This window comes from Aricia agestis, chromosome 8 (assembly GCF_905147365.1).
Source record: "Aricia agestis chromosome 8, ilAriAges1.1, whole genome shotgun sequence".
NCBI classification, from domain to species: domain Eukaryota; kingdom Metazoa; phylum Arthropoda; class Insecta; order Lepidoptera; family Lycaenidae; genus Aricia; species Aricia agestis.
The window spans coordinates 6,156,729-6,177,370 of record NC_056413.1 but is presented as its reverse complement, the minus strand read 5'-3'; the positions used below and the strand labels follow the sequence as shown (position 1 = coordinate 6,177,370).

The 20,642-nt window shown below is 37.0% G+C and overlaps 1 protein-coding gene across 1 annotated transcript; it reads left to right on the top strand.

The window, feature by feature from the left end:
• The first annotated feature begins 10,464 nt into the window (after positions 1–10,464).
• LOC121729670 (juvenile hormone esterase-like) lies at positions 10,465–20,145 on the top strand. The gene is made up of 3 exons (XM_042118254.1): positions 10,465–10,638; positions 17,801–19,080; positions 19,858–20,145. Exons 1-3 carry the CDS (start codon positions 10,465–10,467, stop codon positions 20,123–20,125), a joined length of 1,722 nt encoding a protein of 573 aa, XP_041974188.1. The 3' UTR covers positions 20,126–20,145.
• Positions 20,146–20,642: the final 497 nt, after the last annotated feature.

The window sequence follows — 20,642 nt, the reverse complement described above, 5'->3', positions numbered from 1 at the left end:
AATTCTCTGTCACAATGTTTGTAAGCGAACTGCTCAACCGATTCAATGAAATTTTGCATACATACATTCGTCAGACTTGAGGATAATTTTTTATCTGCTTTTTGTGAAATATATATTATTGATACTAGAAATAATTTATGTGGCAAACTGACGTTTGCCGGATCATCTAGTCAAATATGTATAGAAAATTCTCGGGTCACAGTGTTTGTGCGCTAACTCATCCAAAACGGTTCAACGGATTATAATGGTATGTACATTCGTTAGGCCTGACAATAGGTTTTTATTTACTTTTGATATTGATACTGTAAAAAATAATAATTGGCAAAACAATGTTAACGGGTCAGCTAGTTTCCTCCTTTTAGCTCCCCTCGATTTCTCATGAATTACACCATCAGATCACCACTTTTGTTAACCGTTTCCGTGCGAATGTCACCGATAGGCATCATGGGTAGCTTTTCTGTATGGCGGGTGACGCCCGAGAGAAGATAAAATGTTTACCTGTGAAACTATGATGAAATTACATTTTTCAGAGGTTTCCCCTCAATGAAAGTGGCTTTATTTGTCACGTATTTTACGTGTACAGTCTTAGTTTTAGGATACCTATTGCATAAAAACTTACACTTCATGAGTCCTAAACATTTTATAAATATATAACGCCAACACCATCAAAATCTCACATCAACATTATTTATTCTTATAACTAACTAGCAGCCCACCCCTGCTTTGCACGGGTATGAAACAAACATTTCTAAAGTTGGTGGTGTTATTAACCCGGCGAGAGTGTGGTAAGATTTAAATGGTCTCAGTGTCTACCCACTAAAAAATTGTGGGTGCTCTGCTTTCACTCCACTGTCGAGTAAAAGAGTTTTCAATGCGAACTACCCTGCCAAAATGAACCTTTATTCAAATGGATGTATTTGGATAATCCACGAATAATAAAAACTAAGGAAACGTAACTCCTATACTTCAACCGCTTTGAATTTGGTTCCTTTTCGCACACTAAAATATGACAATAGCTATGAAACACTAACGCTCAAATTTACGAAAAAAAGCCGTTTACAATAATTATTGTCACTTGTATAATTACACAAAATTATGCATGTACTCGGGTCTCTTTTTGCATAAAGTATGCATGTATTCTGGTTTCTTTTTGTAGCTCGCGGAACAATTTTTTTGACGCAGTTACTCTTTCTTAGTTTTTATTATTCGTAGAATACATTATTTTCTGTTTTAATTTGATTTGTTGAATTCAGATATTTCATTCAAAAACTACTACTTAAACAACGTTTATTTGTTTATAAAATGCTATAAAAAGTAGTTACATTTTTTGGCGTTATACATGACTAGCATGTAATATCCTGTTCTACAATAAAACGAAAATAAATTAATCAATATAGCCAAAGGTTTACAACACCTGATAAAAATAAGTTACTTACCTTCCATTACTGTTTGTACACGTAAATAATCACTTTTAAATACTTGAAATGAACTATAATTCCGTCCACGTTCGCTTTTGGGTCGCTACTAAAAGAAAAACAATTGGAAACAGACGAAACAGCGATAAATTACAATCCCTGGCGGGTGGCGCCCGAGAGGAGATATCAAAGTTCCTGGCGGTAGGCGCCTCAAAGGAGATACGAAATATTTGTTTGCAGCCAGGCGCGAGAAATTGCCAAAATGACACCGCACTGAATCGGCTAACATGTTACGAAATTCGGACTACATCTTATACAATAACAAAAGAATTTTGCAAATCCGTCAACTAACGGTGGAGTTACCCGCCTCTGATGCTGGTGCTGATAAAAACCCAGCTCAAATTTCATCTCGATATACTAGTAAAATCACGTGTTCGGGAATGTCAAAGATTTTGTGTAGTCTGCCGTCCAGCTGATATTTTCAAGAAGGGCATCCATACACTGCCACTGCGTTGGCAAAGGCATTGATTGCACGAGCGATTACTTTGAATAACAGAAATAAGTAAGTTCGAAATAATCAGCCAAGTGTGAGTCAGACTCGCGTACGAAGGGTTCCGTACCGTTATAGAGCTAAAAGTAGCCCAAAAATTGTAATTTTTGTATGGGAGCCCCCCTAAATATTAATTTTACTATCCATTATTAAAGTACAAATAAAATTAAGGATTTTGCAAAAATTTCAAGTGCCTATAGCTATAGCAATTATTGATATCAAGCAAAAAATCAGATTTGTTGTACGTTAAATATTTATTTTATTTTGTTTTTAGTATTTTTTGCTATAGCGGCAACAGATGTATACATTCTGTGAAAATTTCAGAAGTCTAGCTATAGCCGTTCTTGATATACAGCCTGGAGACAGACAGACGGACAAACAGACATTGAAGTCTTAGTTTGACAAATTATTTCTCATGATAATATTATCATATTCGTAAACAAATAAACATATTTTATATTAAATTAAAAAGCCTTCTACAATTGTTCATCGGCTCCCGTTTTCTCCTGTAATGGTTGCTTTATTAGTGTGTTTATTTAATTTTTGTTTGTTTCCCATGGTTTCGACTAAATATTTCTCAATCCGGAGTAAAGGAAAAGAAGTACATCCTCTCCTCAGGCGCGCGCGAACGCGACTGTCGGCGACTGAGAGGTGAGACAAATTTAGCGGTGAAGCTCCAATAATTCTAAAATATCTTTAAAAATATAAAGAATATTAAAAATCCGCTAGGTCGAACCCTCGGCGATAGACTTTTATTAGATGTGTAAAAATATTAACTCAGTTTAATGCATGGTTTTGGCAATATATGAAAAAAATCGTCAGAGTTAGATGCATTTTTGTGATTTTTTTCTATAGAGAAAATTTTACGATATCGTGTTTTCGCTCAGATCGAATTCTTGGAAATATAATGTAGTACATATGTTTCGAAAATTAAACAATTCGGGGCTTATTATCAAATACAAAAATGATTTATAAAATCGACAATTTTGGATTAGTCACCTTCTTAAGGTCTCGGATCATTCCTTCTTCAACCCCTTGGTCGAAGTGGGAGAGGATCAGTGACGTCACGCTTTGATGTTTAATACACCTAAGGACGCATTCCATTATCAATGCCTTCCGCACCATAGCACACGATTTCGGACTAACGAGAGGCCACGAGCTGCGTGCGGACGGCGTTATGCCGCTGCGTTACCGCGCAACAACGCCACTGCTAACTAGAAGCTAGATTTACAAGTAGCAGAAAACGCGCGACATAAGTAATAGGTATAGTATATAGACATAAGTAGTAAGTAATAAATACGGACACTGCGCGGCTTCTGCTGTGTCTGAACTATTTCAGTTAAAACTGAAATAGTTCAGAGATCGCTTAGTATGATCCGTGATCGTTGCAACATTGCAACTTCATCCATCTTTGCAATTTGTATGCGGTCAATATGCGCAGAAATTATTATTATTAATGACGCGCGATAACCAAATAACAGTAAATTAGAAAATCTGAACGCCATAGGACAGCTTTTAAGCGAGATCGAGAAAATTTAAAACTTATCCAACCATATGATCCAACGTTGAAAAAAACTTTGTGGGTTTTACAGTTTACTAGCAACCGTTCACCGTTTTAACTGATTTTATATGAAAGTTTCGACGCTTGTAAATCAGCCCCGGATTTAAAAAAAGGTCGTAATAGGCCACGGTCTAGTGCGTGGCAGCGTCCATACAGTTTAAAGCCCTTGAGGCTGAAAGAGGACTCTCGGAAATGAGCGAGTCATAAGCTGTTAAATTCAATTTTATACGTTTTGTAATATCCGTTAAAATAAATAATATTACCTATACGATCATAACTACGATCAACGATGGTAAATACTCAATGCGTATTCCGTATTGTATCCGCGTTGTTGGCGACGCTCGTGGCTCACCGGCAGGCGGCATCTGTAATGCTTACTGTGCGATACTGGCAATCGCTGAACGAAAATATCCACATTCCGCATCCAGCTTATTCGGATATTGGGATATCTGCTTATTCGTAAGCGGATATGTGCAAGGTGTAATGTGCTCAACCATGTTCGTGGTCGTTGGTTCCTAGCACGTAGTTGTGTGTTTGTGTTTCGGTGTTCTGAATTGCTATTCGAAGTACGAGGCGTAAAATAAGCAAATGGAGGGCCCGTATTATTTAGTTGCATATTGTTCAGTCAATGTTATTCGTGGTCTGCCGGCTGCTTGGCTGGTATTGACATAACCCGACCAAATTAATTATCCATATTAATTGTTTTTTGTGATTTGTATTGTATGCAAGCAGCCCAGCGTCACGAGTTTGTCCATACAATAATTTAAAAAAGTTACTCATACACCTCTATACAAGGGTGAAGGAAGGTACTCATACACACCTTAAAGTATTATCACTTTGTATATTTCTAAAAAACCGGCCAAGTGCGAGTTGGACTCGCCCATGAAGGATTCCGCAGCAACAATAAGGTTTATGTTTTATGAAATTAAAAGGTTTTTGATTTATTTATATGTTTCAGTTGATTTAATGAAAGTTAATTTAAGGTTTACCATTTATGACGTATAAAAAAAACTACTTGCTAGATTTCGTTCAAACCAATTTCCGTTGGTAGTTTTAATAGTAAGTAATATATATCATATATTTTTTCTAGACGATTTTTCAACACCTATCCATAGATACGCCACGCATAGCTTAGATGAAAAAATTTTTTTTGTTTCAGTTGTACCTATGGGGACCACTAAAATTTTTAATAATTTTTCCATTTTTGTATCAAAATCTTAATGCGGTTCACAGACTACATCTACTTACCAAGTTTCAATAGTATAGCTCTTATAGTTTCGGGGAAAAGTGGCTGTGACATACAGACGGACAGACAGACAGACAGACAGACATGACGAATCTATAAGGGTTCCGTTTTTTGCCATTTGGCTACGGAACCCTAAAAAATACTTGTGCAGAACCCTAAAAATCAAATTTAAGTATACTGAATACATTTACCAAAACACATTATGTGCATAGTATGACGGGGAAATATTTTTCAAAGTGCTCTTAAATCTATTGCAAATTTCCTGTCGGTCAGAGTGCCGCAGAGTGCTCTAGAGCACTTTCCGAGCCATTTCACGCTATAAATTTAAATCTGGTGTTAAAAACTGCTGTACCAGCGTCTGTATCTTGTTAGTGCTAAAATATACTAGGTTGTACATGACTAGTGATTGGACAGTACTAGTCATTGGACAGAGCACAAAAACACTATATTTATTAAGGTTGCTTTAAAAACCTTAACCAACCCAACCAACCTTAACAAAACCAACCTTAATAAATATTGTGTTTTTATGCTCTATCCAATGACTAGTACTGTCCAATGTACTAGTCATTTACCCTACTATAGATGTTACTCGCTACTTTTGAGTTCGTAGTCGGAACTGCGGGGTGCATTTTGGCGTCAGAAAAACTAGATAAGGCGCTTTGTGGACGACGGAGCGGGGCGGGCCGGTCAACTTCGCTGCGTACGCCCATCGATGTCTGCGGCTGCCCGCGCCGCGTACACAGAGCACACGCCGTCTGCGTTACTGCATGTATTGGTTTGTGTGATCCATGGCGGGCAGCTGCGGACATGCGCCGCCAGTGCCCGCCGGGCACCTGCGGCGCGGTCTTTCTGCCCGCCGTGTGCGTTGGTAATATAGGATTCCCTTTGTGAAATTGACCGGCCCGCCCCGCCCCGTCGCCTGCAAAGCGCCTTAGCGGTTAACCGCGCGACTTTCGTATAACATTGAGTAGGCATTGTTGGATATTATGTATGTCGTTGGCGAAATATTTCAGCTATATCCTACCTTCTGCTTCTAAGGGGCTTAGAACACCTAAATGCGAGATTACGAAGAGGAATGTCTGTATGATAGAATGCGGTACTTGTATTGAGAAAGATATATAATATTATTCAGAATATATGCTAGTTCCATAGTGTTTTCAAAACACGATGCAACTTATTTTTCACGATCGGAAAAAATCGCAAACATACCTCTAATAAAATCTTAAAATGCTCGGTATATTATCTAGTAAGTTGCATTCAATAATTATTTAATTTATGGACAATATTTTGCTACCAGTGTACTACTGCAATAGTGTTTTTTTAATAAATCCTTAGTTAGCAGTAATCAAGTATTTTCCACAATCAGAGTAGATTTAGCGTACGTGCGTGTGCGTTGTGAATGTATGCAATTGTCGGTCAATTTCGATTAGCTCTTCTAAGCCCCTTAACCTACTTTCAAGAAAGGAGGCCTTAACTTACCACTTTGGAAGAGTCCCTCTCGCAAACTATTCAGGTTAGAAAAAAATGATATTAGAAACCTCGACATAATTTTTAAAGACCTATCCATAGATACCTCACACGTATAGGTTAGATGAAAAAAAAAAATTTGTTTCAGTTGTACCTATCTATGGGGACCCCTAAAATTTTTAATAATTTTTCCATTTTTGTATCAAAATCTTAATGCGGTTTACAGACTACATCTACTTGCCAATTTTCAATAGTATAGCTCTAATAGTTTCAGAGAAAAGTGGCTGTGACATACGGACGGACAGACAGACAGACATGACGAATCTATAAGGGTTCTGTTTTTTGCCATTTAGCGACGGAACCCTAAAAAGGGATAGTAAGAAGAGGGGACCTCTTTCTTTTGAGAGGTACCTACGCATTTTTTGATATTATGAAAACTAATTTAAGTAAGTAATTATTAGTGTAATGAAAATGTTATTTATTTAATTGTACAAAAATTACCAATAAAACTAGTTCAGTAAGTGACGAGCTCTGTCCTCGTATGTAAAGCCTCAGATGCTGGTAAGTTGTCTATTGTTTTTGTGTCAAGATATTACCATCAATCTTCCACCCTCAATCTTGAGGGGTCAGCTCATTCCCAGTGATTCATGATGTTTTTTATACAAATAACTAAGCTGGCAAACAAGAGTTCGGCCTACCTGATGTAAAATGGTTACCATAATGCCTATGCGACGTCTGCAGCACCAGGGGTGCTAAAGGTGCGTTGCCACTTTAAGGGGTGTGATGAGGGGATGGGTGAGGGGGTGGATGAGGGAATCAGGGATGTATGGTTCGGTGAGTGAGGCCCTTTCACTCACTGAATGAAGCACTGAAGCGATAAAGCTATTTTTCAAACAAAAATAGAAAGGAATATTTAAAAATAAAGCCTTTCTTAATTTTCACTTTTCCTGAGCGTGTAGTTCGAAAACGTATCAGAATTTGGAAAAACTGTATAGAATCTAATTTATAGAAAATTTAATGTGCCTTAATGTCGTCATAGAATATTTTTGCTACAACGCATAGTTTTTTAGTTATTGACGAGAAACCAAAAATTTAGACCTTTGTCGCCCTCCCCTCCCTCCGGCTTACCTCCTAGACGTCAGGACTTTTAGTATGTTTTGTCCCTGATCACCCTGAATAAGATCCAGCAGAAATCGCTTAGGTTCCCGCTCACGCACTCTATACCCCCTTTTGAGTCATTCGTTAACCGGACTATAATGGGGATTGTCCATTTTTTTTTAATTTTGCTCATTACAAAAACATTTCGAGGAATAAGGTCAGTGATCGTCTTTCTGTATATAAACGAAAAAAATACCCATTAGTTACTTATATTTTTGAATAAATATGTTTAACCTTTGTTTGACCTTCAATGGCGTTAAATTAGCAATAAATTCGACCAACATTACGTTTCTAACTTTTGGTAAGCTTCTCGTATCAGCTTTCACATAATGAGAACTTGCATTTGACGAACCAGCAGAACCAGATAAATAAGATTGAAAGGAAATTTAAAACATACTCAGAGGTCAATTGTCCGCTGATGATGACGTCAGAGCGAAACTTTAAAAATTTATTGAGAAAAAACTAGCAAATGAATTTCAAAATTATTTAATTTATATTCTTAAACACCCTATTTAACCGACAAAAAATATAAAAAGTACCTGTGATTTTTTTTGGACAGTGCCCATTGTGTAACGTAAATAAAAATTATCTATTTTAATCTTGTTGGTCCTAAGTTCAAGTAGCCACTAAAAAAACAAGGCCTTTGCATCCATTGTGGATGATTTATACAATATTTTCAGGGCGAAGTATACTAGTAGTAGTAAATGTCCGTATGGTTGCCCAAACACATGCGGCATTCTCGCAACATAGTCGGCCTAGTCCAGAGGAATGAGCTGGTCAATACTCAATACGTCTGGGACCAACTATGTGCGGGTTTCTTCACATTTTTCGAGGACAGAGCTCGTCACTTACTGAACTAGTTTTATTGGTAATTTTTGTACAATTAAATAAATAACATTTTCATTACACTAATAATTACTTACTTTAATTAGTTTTGATGATATCAAAAAAATGCGTAGGTACCTCTCAAAAGGAAGAGGTCCCCTCTTCTAACTATCCCCTTTTTCAATGCCACGTGTGTGTAGAGGCTCTACAGCCGTAGCTCCTCTACGCCACCGCGCCGCACGTGCTACGGGCTACGGACTACGGCCGACTCCTTATAATATTATGTATAATAGTTCAAGACAATTAAATTCAAATATATGGAAAATTTAGCAAAATTAAAGTACGACTTTTATCTATCAGGATATGTAGGATAAAGAGTAAAGTTAATTTTTTTCTATTCTCTATGGCCGCATGAAAGACAAAAAAAAAAAAGTAATTAAGAGTTTAAAAATAAACTATATAAAGAAAATACTACTGGTCCGATTTGAAAAATCCTTTCAGCTAACACTGAAAGAATTTTTCAAATCGGACCAGCAGTTCCTGAGATTAGCGCGTTCAAAAAAACTCTTCAAATAATTTCCCCCGTTTGTCGAGCCCATTTATCGAGGATAGCTATGGGTTATATTTTTTGTGGACTAATTTGTCTGTGAATAATCTATTTACGCGGGCGAAGCCGCGCGGTACGTCTAGTTTAAAATAAAGCTTTTGTTAATTTTTACTTTTCCTGAGCGTGTAGTTCGAAATCGGATAAGAATTTGGAAAAACTGTAAAGAATCTAATTTATAGAGAATTTAATAAGCTTTAATGTCGTCATAGAATATTTTATGCTACAATATATAATATTTTTTTTAGTTATTGACGAAAAACAAAAAATTTTGACCTTTGTCGCCCCCCCCCCCCCCCCCCCCCGGCTCACCTCCTAGACGTCAGGACTTTCAGTATGTTTTGTGATTTGTCCTTAACCACCCTGAATTGCAGAAATTGCTTAGGCTCCCGCTCCCGCTTTGTTGACTGAACTATTAATCAAAATTGAGTCATCGAGATAAAAGTTACTAATCATGCAGACCAATAATTACAGTTTTCGTCAGCATTATTAGTCATCAAATATTTTTCTGCACGAGTATTTTTTAGGGTTCCGTAGCCAAATGGCAAAAATCGGAATCCTTATAGATTCGTCATGTCTGTCTGTCTGTCTGTCTGTCTGTGTGTGTGTGTGTGTGTGTGTGGCTGTGACATACGGACGGACAGACAGACGTCTGTCCGTCCGTATGTCACAGCCACTTTTCTCCGAAACTATAAGAGCTATACTATTGAAAATTGGTAAGTAGATGTAGTTTGTGAACTGCATTAAGATTTTGATACAAATATGGCAAAATTATTAAAAATTTTAGGGGTCCTCATAGGTACAACTGAAACAAAAAAAAAATTTTTTTCATCCAACCTATACGTGTTGGGTATCTATGGATAGGTCTTCAAAAATCATATTGAGGTTTCTAATATCATTTTTTTCTAACCTGAATAGTTTGCGAGAGAGACTCTTCCAAAGTGGTAAAATGTGTGTCCCCCCTTTTTAACTTCTAAACTAGGGGCATGATAATTCTAAAAAATATATATAATGTACATTACTATAAAAACTACCAACGTAAATTGGTTTGAACGAAATCAATCAAGTAGTTTTTTTATGCGTCATAAATGGTAAACCTTAAACCAACAAAAACATTTTTTTTCATCTAATGCGTATGGGGTATCTATGAATAGGTCTTTAAAAATCATACTCGTATTGAAGTTTCTAATATCATTTTTTTCAAACTTAAATAGTTTGCGAGAGAGACTCTTCCAAAATGATAAAATGTGTGTGTCCCCCCTCTAACTTCTTAAGTAGCGGCATGATAAGTCTAAAAAAAAAATATGATGTACATTACTACAAAAACTACCAACGAAAATTGGTCATAAATGGTAAACCTTAAATAAATTTTCATTAAATCAACTATATTATATGTGTGACTTCACAAAGCTCCTAACAATTACCTACATAGAAGTTCCAATTCTAGATATCCTAACGATTACGATACCTTACAACTATTATCATGGGCATAGTACTTTATCGCATTAGCGATGAGCAATGAGTTGTTGTCAGATAAATAATAATATTATCATAAATAGGTTTGACCTTGTGAACATAATATAGCGCTATAAATATATAGTGCTAACAGTAAATAAGTCATTGCAAAACAATAAAACAATGTTGCGTGCGATCGTGTTGTGTCTGTTGTCTGTGTGTGTCCTGTGCGAGGATTCGCGGGTTGTGCACACAACACAGGGTCCCATACGAGGACACAGGTCTTCCACATTCGATGGCTTCGTATTCTACAATGTACCCTATGCCACGGCTCCTACCGGCAGGGACAAATTTAAGGTAAATTCTAGATAGACTAAACAGGTAAAACATAAAAATACTACAGCGTATATATTACATAATATGTCACTAGCTGTTTGACCGAGCTGTGCTCGGTATTCGATGAAACACGAATAAAATGACATTTCCTAAAAATGATTCCTAGCTAGATCGATTTATCGCCCCCGAAACCCCCTATGTACTAAATTTCATCAAAATCGTTGGAGCCGATTCCGAGATTCCAAAATATATATATATATACAAGGATTGCTCGTTTAAAGATATAAGATTATAGGGGGGGGGGGGGCTCCTATACAAAAACACAATCTTGTTTTGCCTAATTTTGCTCTCTAACGGTACGGAACCCTTCGTGCGCGAGTCCGACTCGCACTTGGCCGATTATCAATTAATGTCTAAGTACTCCTAATGTTTTGTAATGTAATTATTTTACTTAGTTAAAAAAATTATAATACTTACCTATAATAGTGGAGTCACTGAAGGTTTTTACCTCCGACTTCGTTGAACCTCCATCGATTTTCATGAACATTGGTGAGTAGATGGGGGATACCCTAAGAAACAAAAGTGACGTAGTGCCAACTTGCGCGTTTGCCCGGGGGGTGGATGCCGACCCTTCTCGGGGGTGAAATATTTTTAAATAAAAAAAGGCAAAAATTGATAAACAGACAAATTTTAAGCAAAATTTGTTTTATAAAGTTTTTAGAATAAATCAATACTTTCTGAGTAATTAAAGATCGAAGATTGTGATTTTTCGAGATAAAACTACATATTTTAAAACGGTTTTTCATAAACAACTCAAAAACCATACGTTTTTACGAAAAATCGATGGCCCCAACGAATTAACGTGCAAGAGCTCTCACCCAAAAATATTTATTTTTATTTTTCGTTTGCATGACCTATGAACCTATGATACACCTATGTAAATTTTTGAGATTTTTTTAGACTTAAAATAACGATTTTATAGCAATGTAGACCTTTATTGTACGGAAAAATAATAACATATTATATCACATTAAATAAATAAATAAATAAATGTTTAGTCACATTAATAATAAAACATGCGCTAATTGCAGATTATTTTGTTTATTTGAGTTCACCAGAATAAACATGTTAAAACAATCTCGCGCACGTGTCTATCCTTTCCTTTAGGTTATAACTTTTGCACGATTATTCGTGTAAAAATGCAAGCGACTTCTATGAGTAATGCCTCATTGCAGATGGCGAAACTTTGAATTTAATAATCACAGCTATTCTATTATCTTTTACTAATTTCTCTTGTCTTTTCTGTTTTCTTAAAGGTTATTGGAAGAGCTATTGTAAAGTTTATCAGAAGAGCTGCTGGTGAGTTGCCGGTCTTTTTAAGAGGGAATACGCTCTCTTCTTGAAGGTTTGCAGGTCGTATAGGTCCGGAAATACTGCTGGTGACAGTTCATTCCAAATTTTACAGCGCATGGCAGAAAGTTACGCGAAAAAAGCACGGTGGAAGACTGCCACTCATCAAAGTTATGAGGATGGTATATTTTTCACGTGAAACGATGGCGAAAAGTTGCAGGAGGTATGATTCCGAACAATTCCTCAGAGCACTCCCCGTGATACAACCGATTGAGGATGCAGAGTGAAGCTATTTACATCTCGGCGTAATTCCAAGGGGTTCAGCCTGTTTGAATCATTATGGCAGTCAACAATTCGAGCGGCCCTTCGTTGGATACGATCCAATGGGATTAGTTGGTATTTTGGGGTCCCTGCCCACGTGAAACGATGGCGAAAAGTTGCAGGAGGTATGATTCTGAACAATTCCTCAGAGCACTCCCCGTGATACAACCGATTGAGGATGCAGAGTGAAGCTATTTACATCTCGGCGTAATTCCAAGGGGTTCAGCCTGTTTGAATCATTATGGCAGTCAATAATTCGAGCGGCCCTTCGTTGGATACGATCCAAAGGGATTAGTTGGTATTTTGGGGTCCCTGCCCAGAGATGAGAACAGTATTTCCTATGAGGCCGAACCTGCATCTTGTAGAGTTGCAGGCATTGGTCCAGACTCAAATACTGTCTCGCCTGTTAAGAACACCAAGTTTTTTCGAGGCTTACTTGGTATCACCCTCTACTTGACATCGGAACTGGACTTCGCTCGATATGTTTACGCCAAGCATGTCAATGCTGGGAGGGGATTGTTAAAGAGGTGCTCTGAAAACGAGGATATACGACCATTGGTGACTTTTTTGTTGTGATCGGGCAGAATTGGCGGAATTGAATTGGACTAAGTGTCGTCTATCCCATTCAGAGACTTCCTCCTGTGAATTCTCTATTTGAAACATAAGTTCGTTTCGACTGTCAATGACATTTAACCGAGAAATATGGTAAAATCCGGTAGATAGGGCATCACCTGTACTATCATCCGCATAGCAATAAATGTCGTTGGTCTGTAGCATGTCATTGATCTGCAAAAAAACTTGTGACCTATTTGAATAAATTCTCGGGAAACCCATATTATGATGGAAGCTTTGATAGCAGCTCATTAAGCCTAACCCGATCGAAGGCCTTCGCAATATCCAAACTAACAGCCAATGCCTCTCCTCTCCACACAATCACCTGAGCTCAACGATGAGTTTAGTACGCCAAGAGATAACCAGCCAAGCGACCCTTTCGGAACCCGTACTGTTTATCGTGTTTGTCACTTAGTATTGTCTGGTCGCCCAAGTATCGAAAGAGCTGATAATGGATTCCATTATCTTCGAGCAGACGGAGGTTTCAGCAATTGGTCTGTAGTTGAAAGGTTTTGAGCGGTCACCTTTTTTGGGGATCGGGTACACTAAGGCTGTCTTCTAAGAAGCTAGGACAATGCCAGAAAAGTAGGAGAACCGAAAACGACGCATTAAGACCGGAGCCAACTCTAAAGCATACTTTTTTAACATAACAGGAGGGATTCCGTCAGGTCCACTCGACTTTTGGATATCAAGGGCACGCAGGGCTATTCACACTGAGCGCTGATGTAAACTAATATCCAACATGATGCCCCTGCATTGTGGTATGGTCGGCGGATTTTATCCCAAGGTCATCAAGGGTCGAGTTTGACGCAAAGAGCTTACCCAGAAGATTGAAAGTTGCCTTTTTTTGATTGCACGTTTATTCGTTGGGGCCATCGAAATGTATTATAACCTAAATTAAAGTCAATAAAATAACAAATAAATCACAAATTTTAAGAGGATACACCAAGGGCTAGAGAAATGAAAAAAAAGTACGTGTAATATCTATAGCTGTCTCCCTTACCTCAAGCCTATACCGCAGAACGCGATAGAGACAACTGCAGAAAATCCAGAAAATCAACGATTCGTTGTCCCCTGATTCCTTCTCCATAACTTAACCGATTTAAGTACTTTTTTCATTAAAGATTAAAAAAAGGCTTGAGCTGTGTTCCTATGTTTTGCTTTTTTTGTATAATCTAGCCAAATCTGTTTTCTGGACGTTTGAACACAGCGGAAAATCTGGCCATTTTTTTGGGTTTTTGAACGTTCATATCTTATTTAATAATTAAATTATGAAAAAAAAGAAAACATACGGACATTGTATTAGTGGCCGTAGATATTCAGGAAAAAAATTATAACTCTACTAGCATTATCCAGGGAGGAAACAGGGGACAACGTTTGTATGGAAAAAAGGGCGGTGTGGAATCCTCTTAATAACCTTCTAATTTAAATTTAAAGTGAAATATAGGTGATTATATGTATACTTTTTTTCGGCGAGTACTTTAATCTAAACATTCATACATAAATAACGGAAAATTGATACATTTTATGACATGTGAAAACCGGCGTAAAACAGCGCTTGCGCTGTGTTTCGCCGAGTGAGTGAGTTTACCGGAGGCCCAATCCCCTACCCTATTCCCTTTCCTACCCTCCCCTATTCCCTTCCCTTCCCTACCCTCCCCTATTACCCTATTCCCTCTTAAAAGGCCGGCAACGCACATGCAGCTCTTCTGATGCTGCGAGTGTCCATGGGCGACGGAAGTTGCTTTCCATCAGGTGACCCGTTTGCTCGTGTGCCCCCTTATTTAAAAAAAAAAAAATACTTCCTGAACACTTTTTAAAGTACTTAAAATTACCTTTCTATTGAGTACTGTAAAAAGTTAATAGCATTAAAATTGAGCAAGTTATGATAAAAATAAGACGACACTAACGAATTTTTTTGGAAAAAAAAATGTTCACCATTTCTACAATATCTCAAATTTATGGTTATCCCTAAAGGCTTTTCTTTATTTTAGCATAAGTTATGACTTCAAATATTAACCTGCTTTAGAATGCTCACTTTTGAAAAAAAAAGATGATTTCATAAAATTTAAATTTTTCAAATCGTAAATTTCATTTTCTTTTGGATATAACTATTAAAATGTTGGATATTCGTAAAAAACAAAAAGAACTAAATTTGAGTTCGTTTCCTTAAAAAAGCTTTTGGCTTCCTTTTCATTTTCGTAGGATGAAAAATAGCCAAGATAGAGAGACGTATAAAGCCTAACTTTTACTGCGATAACCACGTAACCAGCACTTATTAACCCTTTTTATTTTAAAAATTAAGGGCTTTAAAAGGGGCCTAGCATGATCTCAAAGCCCTTGCAAATGTTTTTTAAATGAACCTGATAACTAAAAAGTTAAGGGAGCTATGGTAATAAAACAAATAATTTATTTTTTGAAAAAAAAATTGATTTCTTAAATTGTAGGAAAACGTGTTAATAGGTACTAAACTATATACGTCATGTATGGGTACGTGTATGTGTCTTTTCGTGACGGAAAAAGTGAAAGAAATGGTAAACATTTACTGGAAAAAGTGGTGGGGCTTTCGAGGATGACGTGGTCTATTGAATATTTTAGTATATCTTCTAAATTATAACATTTAAAATACCTCCACACCGGTTTTGGTGATAGGCAGGAATAATTTTACAGTGCTCAAGTGTGTGCGCAGTACACTAGAGCCTTCTCCCTTCCTTTACTCTCAAAATCCCCACTAGATTAGTGAGATTCGATAGAAAGGGGATAACCTGCTATTAATTTCAGATCAGTGGAAAAACAATAGACACTCCAAAAATAAAAAATCGGCCAAGTGCAAGTTAGACTCGCGCAAGAAGGGTTCCGTACCACAATAGAAATAGACATTGAAATTGTTTATTCAGCTCAAAACATAAAAACCTTAATCTAAATACACAATTATAAAGCTATTATTTAGTTTTACAGTGGTTTTTATATATATAGTATATGAAGATCGCAATTCGCAACCGGCAGCTTAGCTAGGTTACAGCATAACCTGTGTTAAAGATACCGGTCCCTTTCCCAACTTCTAATGGCATAATATAATATCGCTGAATAAATAAGGTATGCAATTAAAATTAACTTTAAATCAATGTTGAAAATTACATATAAACTTGACACAATAAATTATAAAACATAGTATAAAAATTCAATTAAAATCAATTTCATATTATGATATTACATTAAATACAATCAATTATTATTATTATTGTTGATACAAAAGGAATTCCATAATATGTGTAAACTTTATTATATTATGTGCAGTGTGATAGAATGTGAGTGTGCCTACAGCGTTACAGTCAGCAAATCCTCAGTATCTTCATAAGTCAATCCGAGAGCAAAAAATAGGCTGAAATTTGTGTTTTTTTGCATGGGAGCCCCCCTTAATTATTTAATTAATTTAAATTTTATTATTAATTTTATTAAAGTTCAAATACAACTGAGTATGTCGTGAATATTTTAAGTGCCTATGTGTTGCTGTTATTGATATCGGGCAAAAGTAAAAATAAAGTTGGTTGTATGGGAGCCCCCTTAAATATTTAATTTAGTTTGTTTTTAGTATTTGTTGTTATAGCGACAACAGATTTACATAATCTGTAAAACATTCAGAAGTCTAGTTATAGCGGTTCTTGAGTTACGGCCTGGAGATACACAGACAGATAGACAAACGGACAGACATCGATGTCTTAGTAATAGGGTCCCGTTACCCTTAGTAAAGGATAAGAACCCTTTGGGTAACCGCTCAGCTGAGAGCTGTGATGAACTAGAATAAAAATGTGTTTATTTTTAACCGCTTCAAATTCGACGCGTATGTATGTAATATTACCAGAACTGCCCAGTTTTTGTATAATATGTTAGTCTATTTCCATGTCTGAACAAATGTGCAAAATTTCAAATGTATGTATGTTTTTATGTTTGTGTTTGCATATCTCCGGAACTACAAGTCCGATTTAAGTAATTATTTTTTTGTTCTACTGGGTATTATTCAACTTAGGGAACACTACAAGTTTCACCAAAATCGGTTTAGTAGTTTTTGAGATAAGGCAATTTTAATTCTCAACTTCGTACAATTATGAAGTCGGTTTTATTTTTTTAAAATACTATTTAATTATAAGATAAATTAACGTTTCATCCAAACTTTTTTATCAGGTTTAACTAGCTGTTAAAAAAGTTAGAACTACTATTAGGACAAGCCGTAGTTTTTAAGCATAAAAAAATTCGCAATAATTATAATTTTAATACATACTTAGTAAATTATAAGATTTTACTTCTCTCGTGTACAATAATTTAATAGGCTTAAGTTTTTTAACCAATAGTTTTACAGTAATTTTGCATCAAGAGAGTAGTTTGTAAGTGTTGAAATTTCATCGTCAACCAAAAGTTATATCACAAATATGAAACAAACCCTGTATATGTAATACATATTTAGAAACTCAGAAATACAAAAAATGATTTTTTCATAGTTTTTCATTTAAGGGGTGGTTGTTAAATGGGTTAAAAATTTATTAGAATCAATAAGGAATAAAAAATAATGAAAAAACGTTTATTTTATCTAATTAAACACAATTACTAAAGCCAGAATGGTTAAATCTGCATTTTCCCTCCTTTTTGAAAAAATAATGAATTTTATCCCTAAAATGCAAAACTCGCAATACGCAGCGTACGAGTGTATGTCACTTTTGAAGTAAAGGGTCAAACATACTCAGTTCCAAAATTTCATCTAAATCGATGGAGGTTCAACGACATCGGAGGTTGTACCTGATTTTTGCCTTCATTAACTGTACTATAAGTAACAAGTGGTACAACAATATAGGAATGGAGAAATGAAAAAAATAATTATAAACTTAAAAATAAATGTAATTTTCAGGAACCTGGGCCACCACCAGAGTGGGAAGAAATATATGATGCGGTTGACAGGCAGATTATTTGTCCACAACCAAACGTTTTTGGTGTGCCAATGCCCTATAATATTCAAGAGGATTGCCTCATCGCAAATATCTACGTCCCAAATGTCGACGAGGTACTACCAGTTGTAGTGTTCGTTCACGGTGGAGCATATATCCTGGGATACGGGGACATGATATCACCAGAAAACATGGCAGCGTCGAAAAAAGCTATCTTCATAACCTTTAACTACCGCTTAGCGGGCCACGGGTTCCTTTGCTTGGGAACCGAGGACATCCCCGGAAACACTGGCATGAAGGATCAAGTGGCTATGCTTCGGTGGGTGCAGAAGAACATCGCTAGCTTCGGAGGTGATCCGAAAGATGTAACCATCGGAGGAGCGAGCGCCGGCTCATCCGCCGTAGATCTCTTGATGCTTTCAAAGATGACGAAGGGTCTGTTTAACAAGGTCATCCCGGAGAGCGGGGCTAACACGGCCGCCTTCAGCGTACAACCGGATCCAATCGAAGCTGCCAAAGAGTACGCAAAGCTACTAAACTATACTGGCACCGATGATATTTACGAATTGGAAGAATTTTTCAAATCACTGCCAGTGGAGGTTCTGAATTCAGTCATGACTTTGTTGACTCGAACCGACGCTACGTTTTTAGTAGGACCTTGCGTAGAACGGGAAACCGGAAAAGAAATATTTCTGCACGACAGCCCAGTCAATATTTTGAAAAGCGGTGATTACGAGAAAGTGCCCATATTGTATGGTTTTGCTAACATGGAAGGTTTATTTCGTGTGGGTGTAATGGGGGACGATTTAAAATCGGATATGGAGAGAATGGACACACATTTTTCTGAATATTTACCAGCTGACTTAACCTTCGATACTCCCGAGGAGAGGGAGGAAGTGGCAAGAAAGATAAAGAACTACTTTTTCGGTTCCAGAGTGGACGAAGAACACATTCTTGATTATGTGAATTACTTTTCAGACGTTTTATTCATGTTTTCAACTTTAAGATCAGTAAAATATCACGTAGAAGCTGGCAACAACGAAATATATTTGTACGAGTATTCGTTTACCGACGAGAATACTCCTCTAGTACCGTTCACTAATATAAGTGGCGCCACTCATTGCGCTCAGTCGGATGCTCTGTGGCCATCTAAGGTAGTTCCAACTCCTCAAAATACCACTACAGAATACCAAGAAATTCAAAAGATTTTGCAAGAATTGTGGATAAATTTCATAACAACAGGGTAAGTTATTTGCCACTCTTGGAGAATATTAATATACTTAGTACATAATTATAATACCACTGCATATTATGATATTTCAGAGAAACAAAACTATTAATTAGAATTCAGGCTATAATATCCATCTATGTGTGTGTCTAACCAACACAATGTAGTTAGTTACCTGTTCAGGCGTGGTCCGAAGGGGTGGTCACAGGGGACATGACCCCCCCCAAAATCTAAGGTCATATTGAAAAATCTTGCCAAATAATAAAAGGAAATTTCTAGTTATCCTACAACGATAAATTTTTAGTGTAGTGAGTGATCCCCTCCAAAATTTCAGGCTGCGACCGCGGCTGTCCTAGCCGGGCTTTAAATATTTTTTTCGTGCGTTAAGCAAACAAAATCAGTTTTATAATATTATGACTTAGGATAAGAGAGATAACATATCCGAACTTATATCTATAAAGGGGATCACCTCGTATAAAATTTCACTTATTGGTAACACGGGATTGTGTTACTATAGAAACAACGTCACTTTTGTATTATAATATATAATAATGTAATTTTGTAATGCAATTAATTTTGTAAATCGGTCCACAGACTGCGGAGTGCGCAGTTATCGTTGAACATAAAAAAATAATATGTTAGATTTAAATCCATCTTTTTGGAAGTTAGTTAATTTTTATTTTTCAATTTACGTTTTAATTGTTTTATTCGTTTAGCGAATGGATTCTGTACATACATTTTATTTCAAACACCTTAGGGGACAGTTTAAATAGCACTGTGCTTATCTTCCAGTAAACCTGTACCCGAAGGCTCCGGTCTGCCGGAGTGGCCAGCGGTGGGCAGAAATTGGTCTCCGCACATGTCTCTGGGGCAGGCGGTGGAGCTGCGCGGCTCGCTGCTGGAAGAGCGCGCGCTGTTCTGGGAGGAGATCTACGCGCTCCACTATCGCTCCCCGCAGCCTCCGCCCCCGCCACTATCGCTATCCGCAGCCTCCGCCCGCGCCACCGAAATGCACCGAATCGTAGAATTGTTGTTTTTGATATTATATATAAATTACTAGCTGTCCCGGCAAACGTTGCTTTGCCATATAAAGTACTAGAAGAGGCCCGCAACTCCGTTGCGCCAAAATTAGTTTATTTGCAGGACAAAAAGTATCCTATGTCCTTTCCCGGGTCTCAAAGTATCTCCATGCCAAATTTCAGCAAAATCGGTTCAGCGGTTTGGGCGTGAAGAGGTAACAGACAGACAGACAGACAGACACACTTTTGCATTTATTATATTAGTATGGATTTCGCCCGTATTATTTTATTGAAGTGACTAAATAAGTATGTCACCATGGCAACGTACATCGCTATTCTGTCGCTATTCCGTAGCATGCAAACAATGGTCGCCGTCAGTCTCAAGTTGTAATAATTCACTTACTTTTTTTACGTCCGTGAATTCACTATTATTTATTCAACAAATGCCCTTATCCACTGAATATGCATATAACATTTGGTTAAAATCAGTAAAGCCGTTTCAGAGGAGTACGCGGCCTATCATTATGACACGAGAATTTTATATAGATTTAAGAGAAG

What these genes read in the sequence shown, in the direction of transcription:
- LOC121729670 (XM_042118254.1), top strand. Translation starts at nt 10,465, where the DNA reads ATGTTGCGTGCGATCGTGTTGTGTCTGTTGTCTGTGTGTGTCCTGTGC. An exon ending in CCGGCAGGGACAAATTTAAG is followed by an intron (nt 10,639 to 17,800) that starts GTAAATTCTAGA and finishes TGTAATTTTCAG; the next exon opens with GAACCTGGGCCACCACCAGA. An exon ending in ATAAATTTCATAACAACAGG is followed by an intron (nt 19,081 to 19,857) that starts GTAAGTTATTTG and finishes CTTATCTTCCAG; the next exon opens with TAAACCTGTACCCGAAGGCT.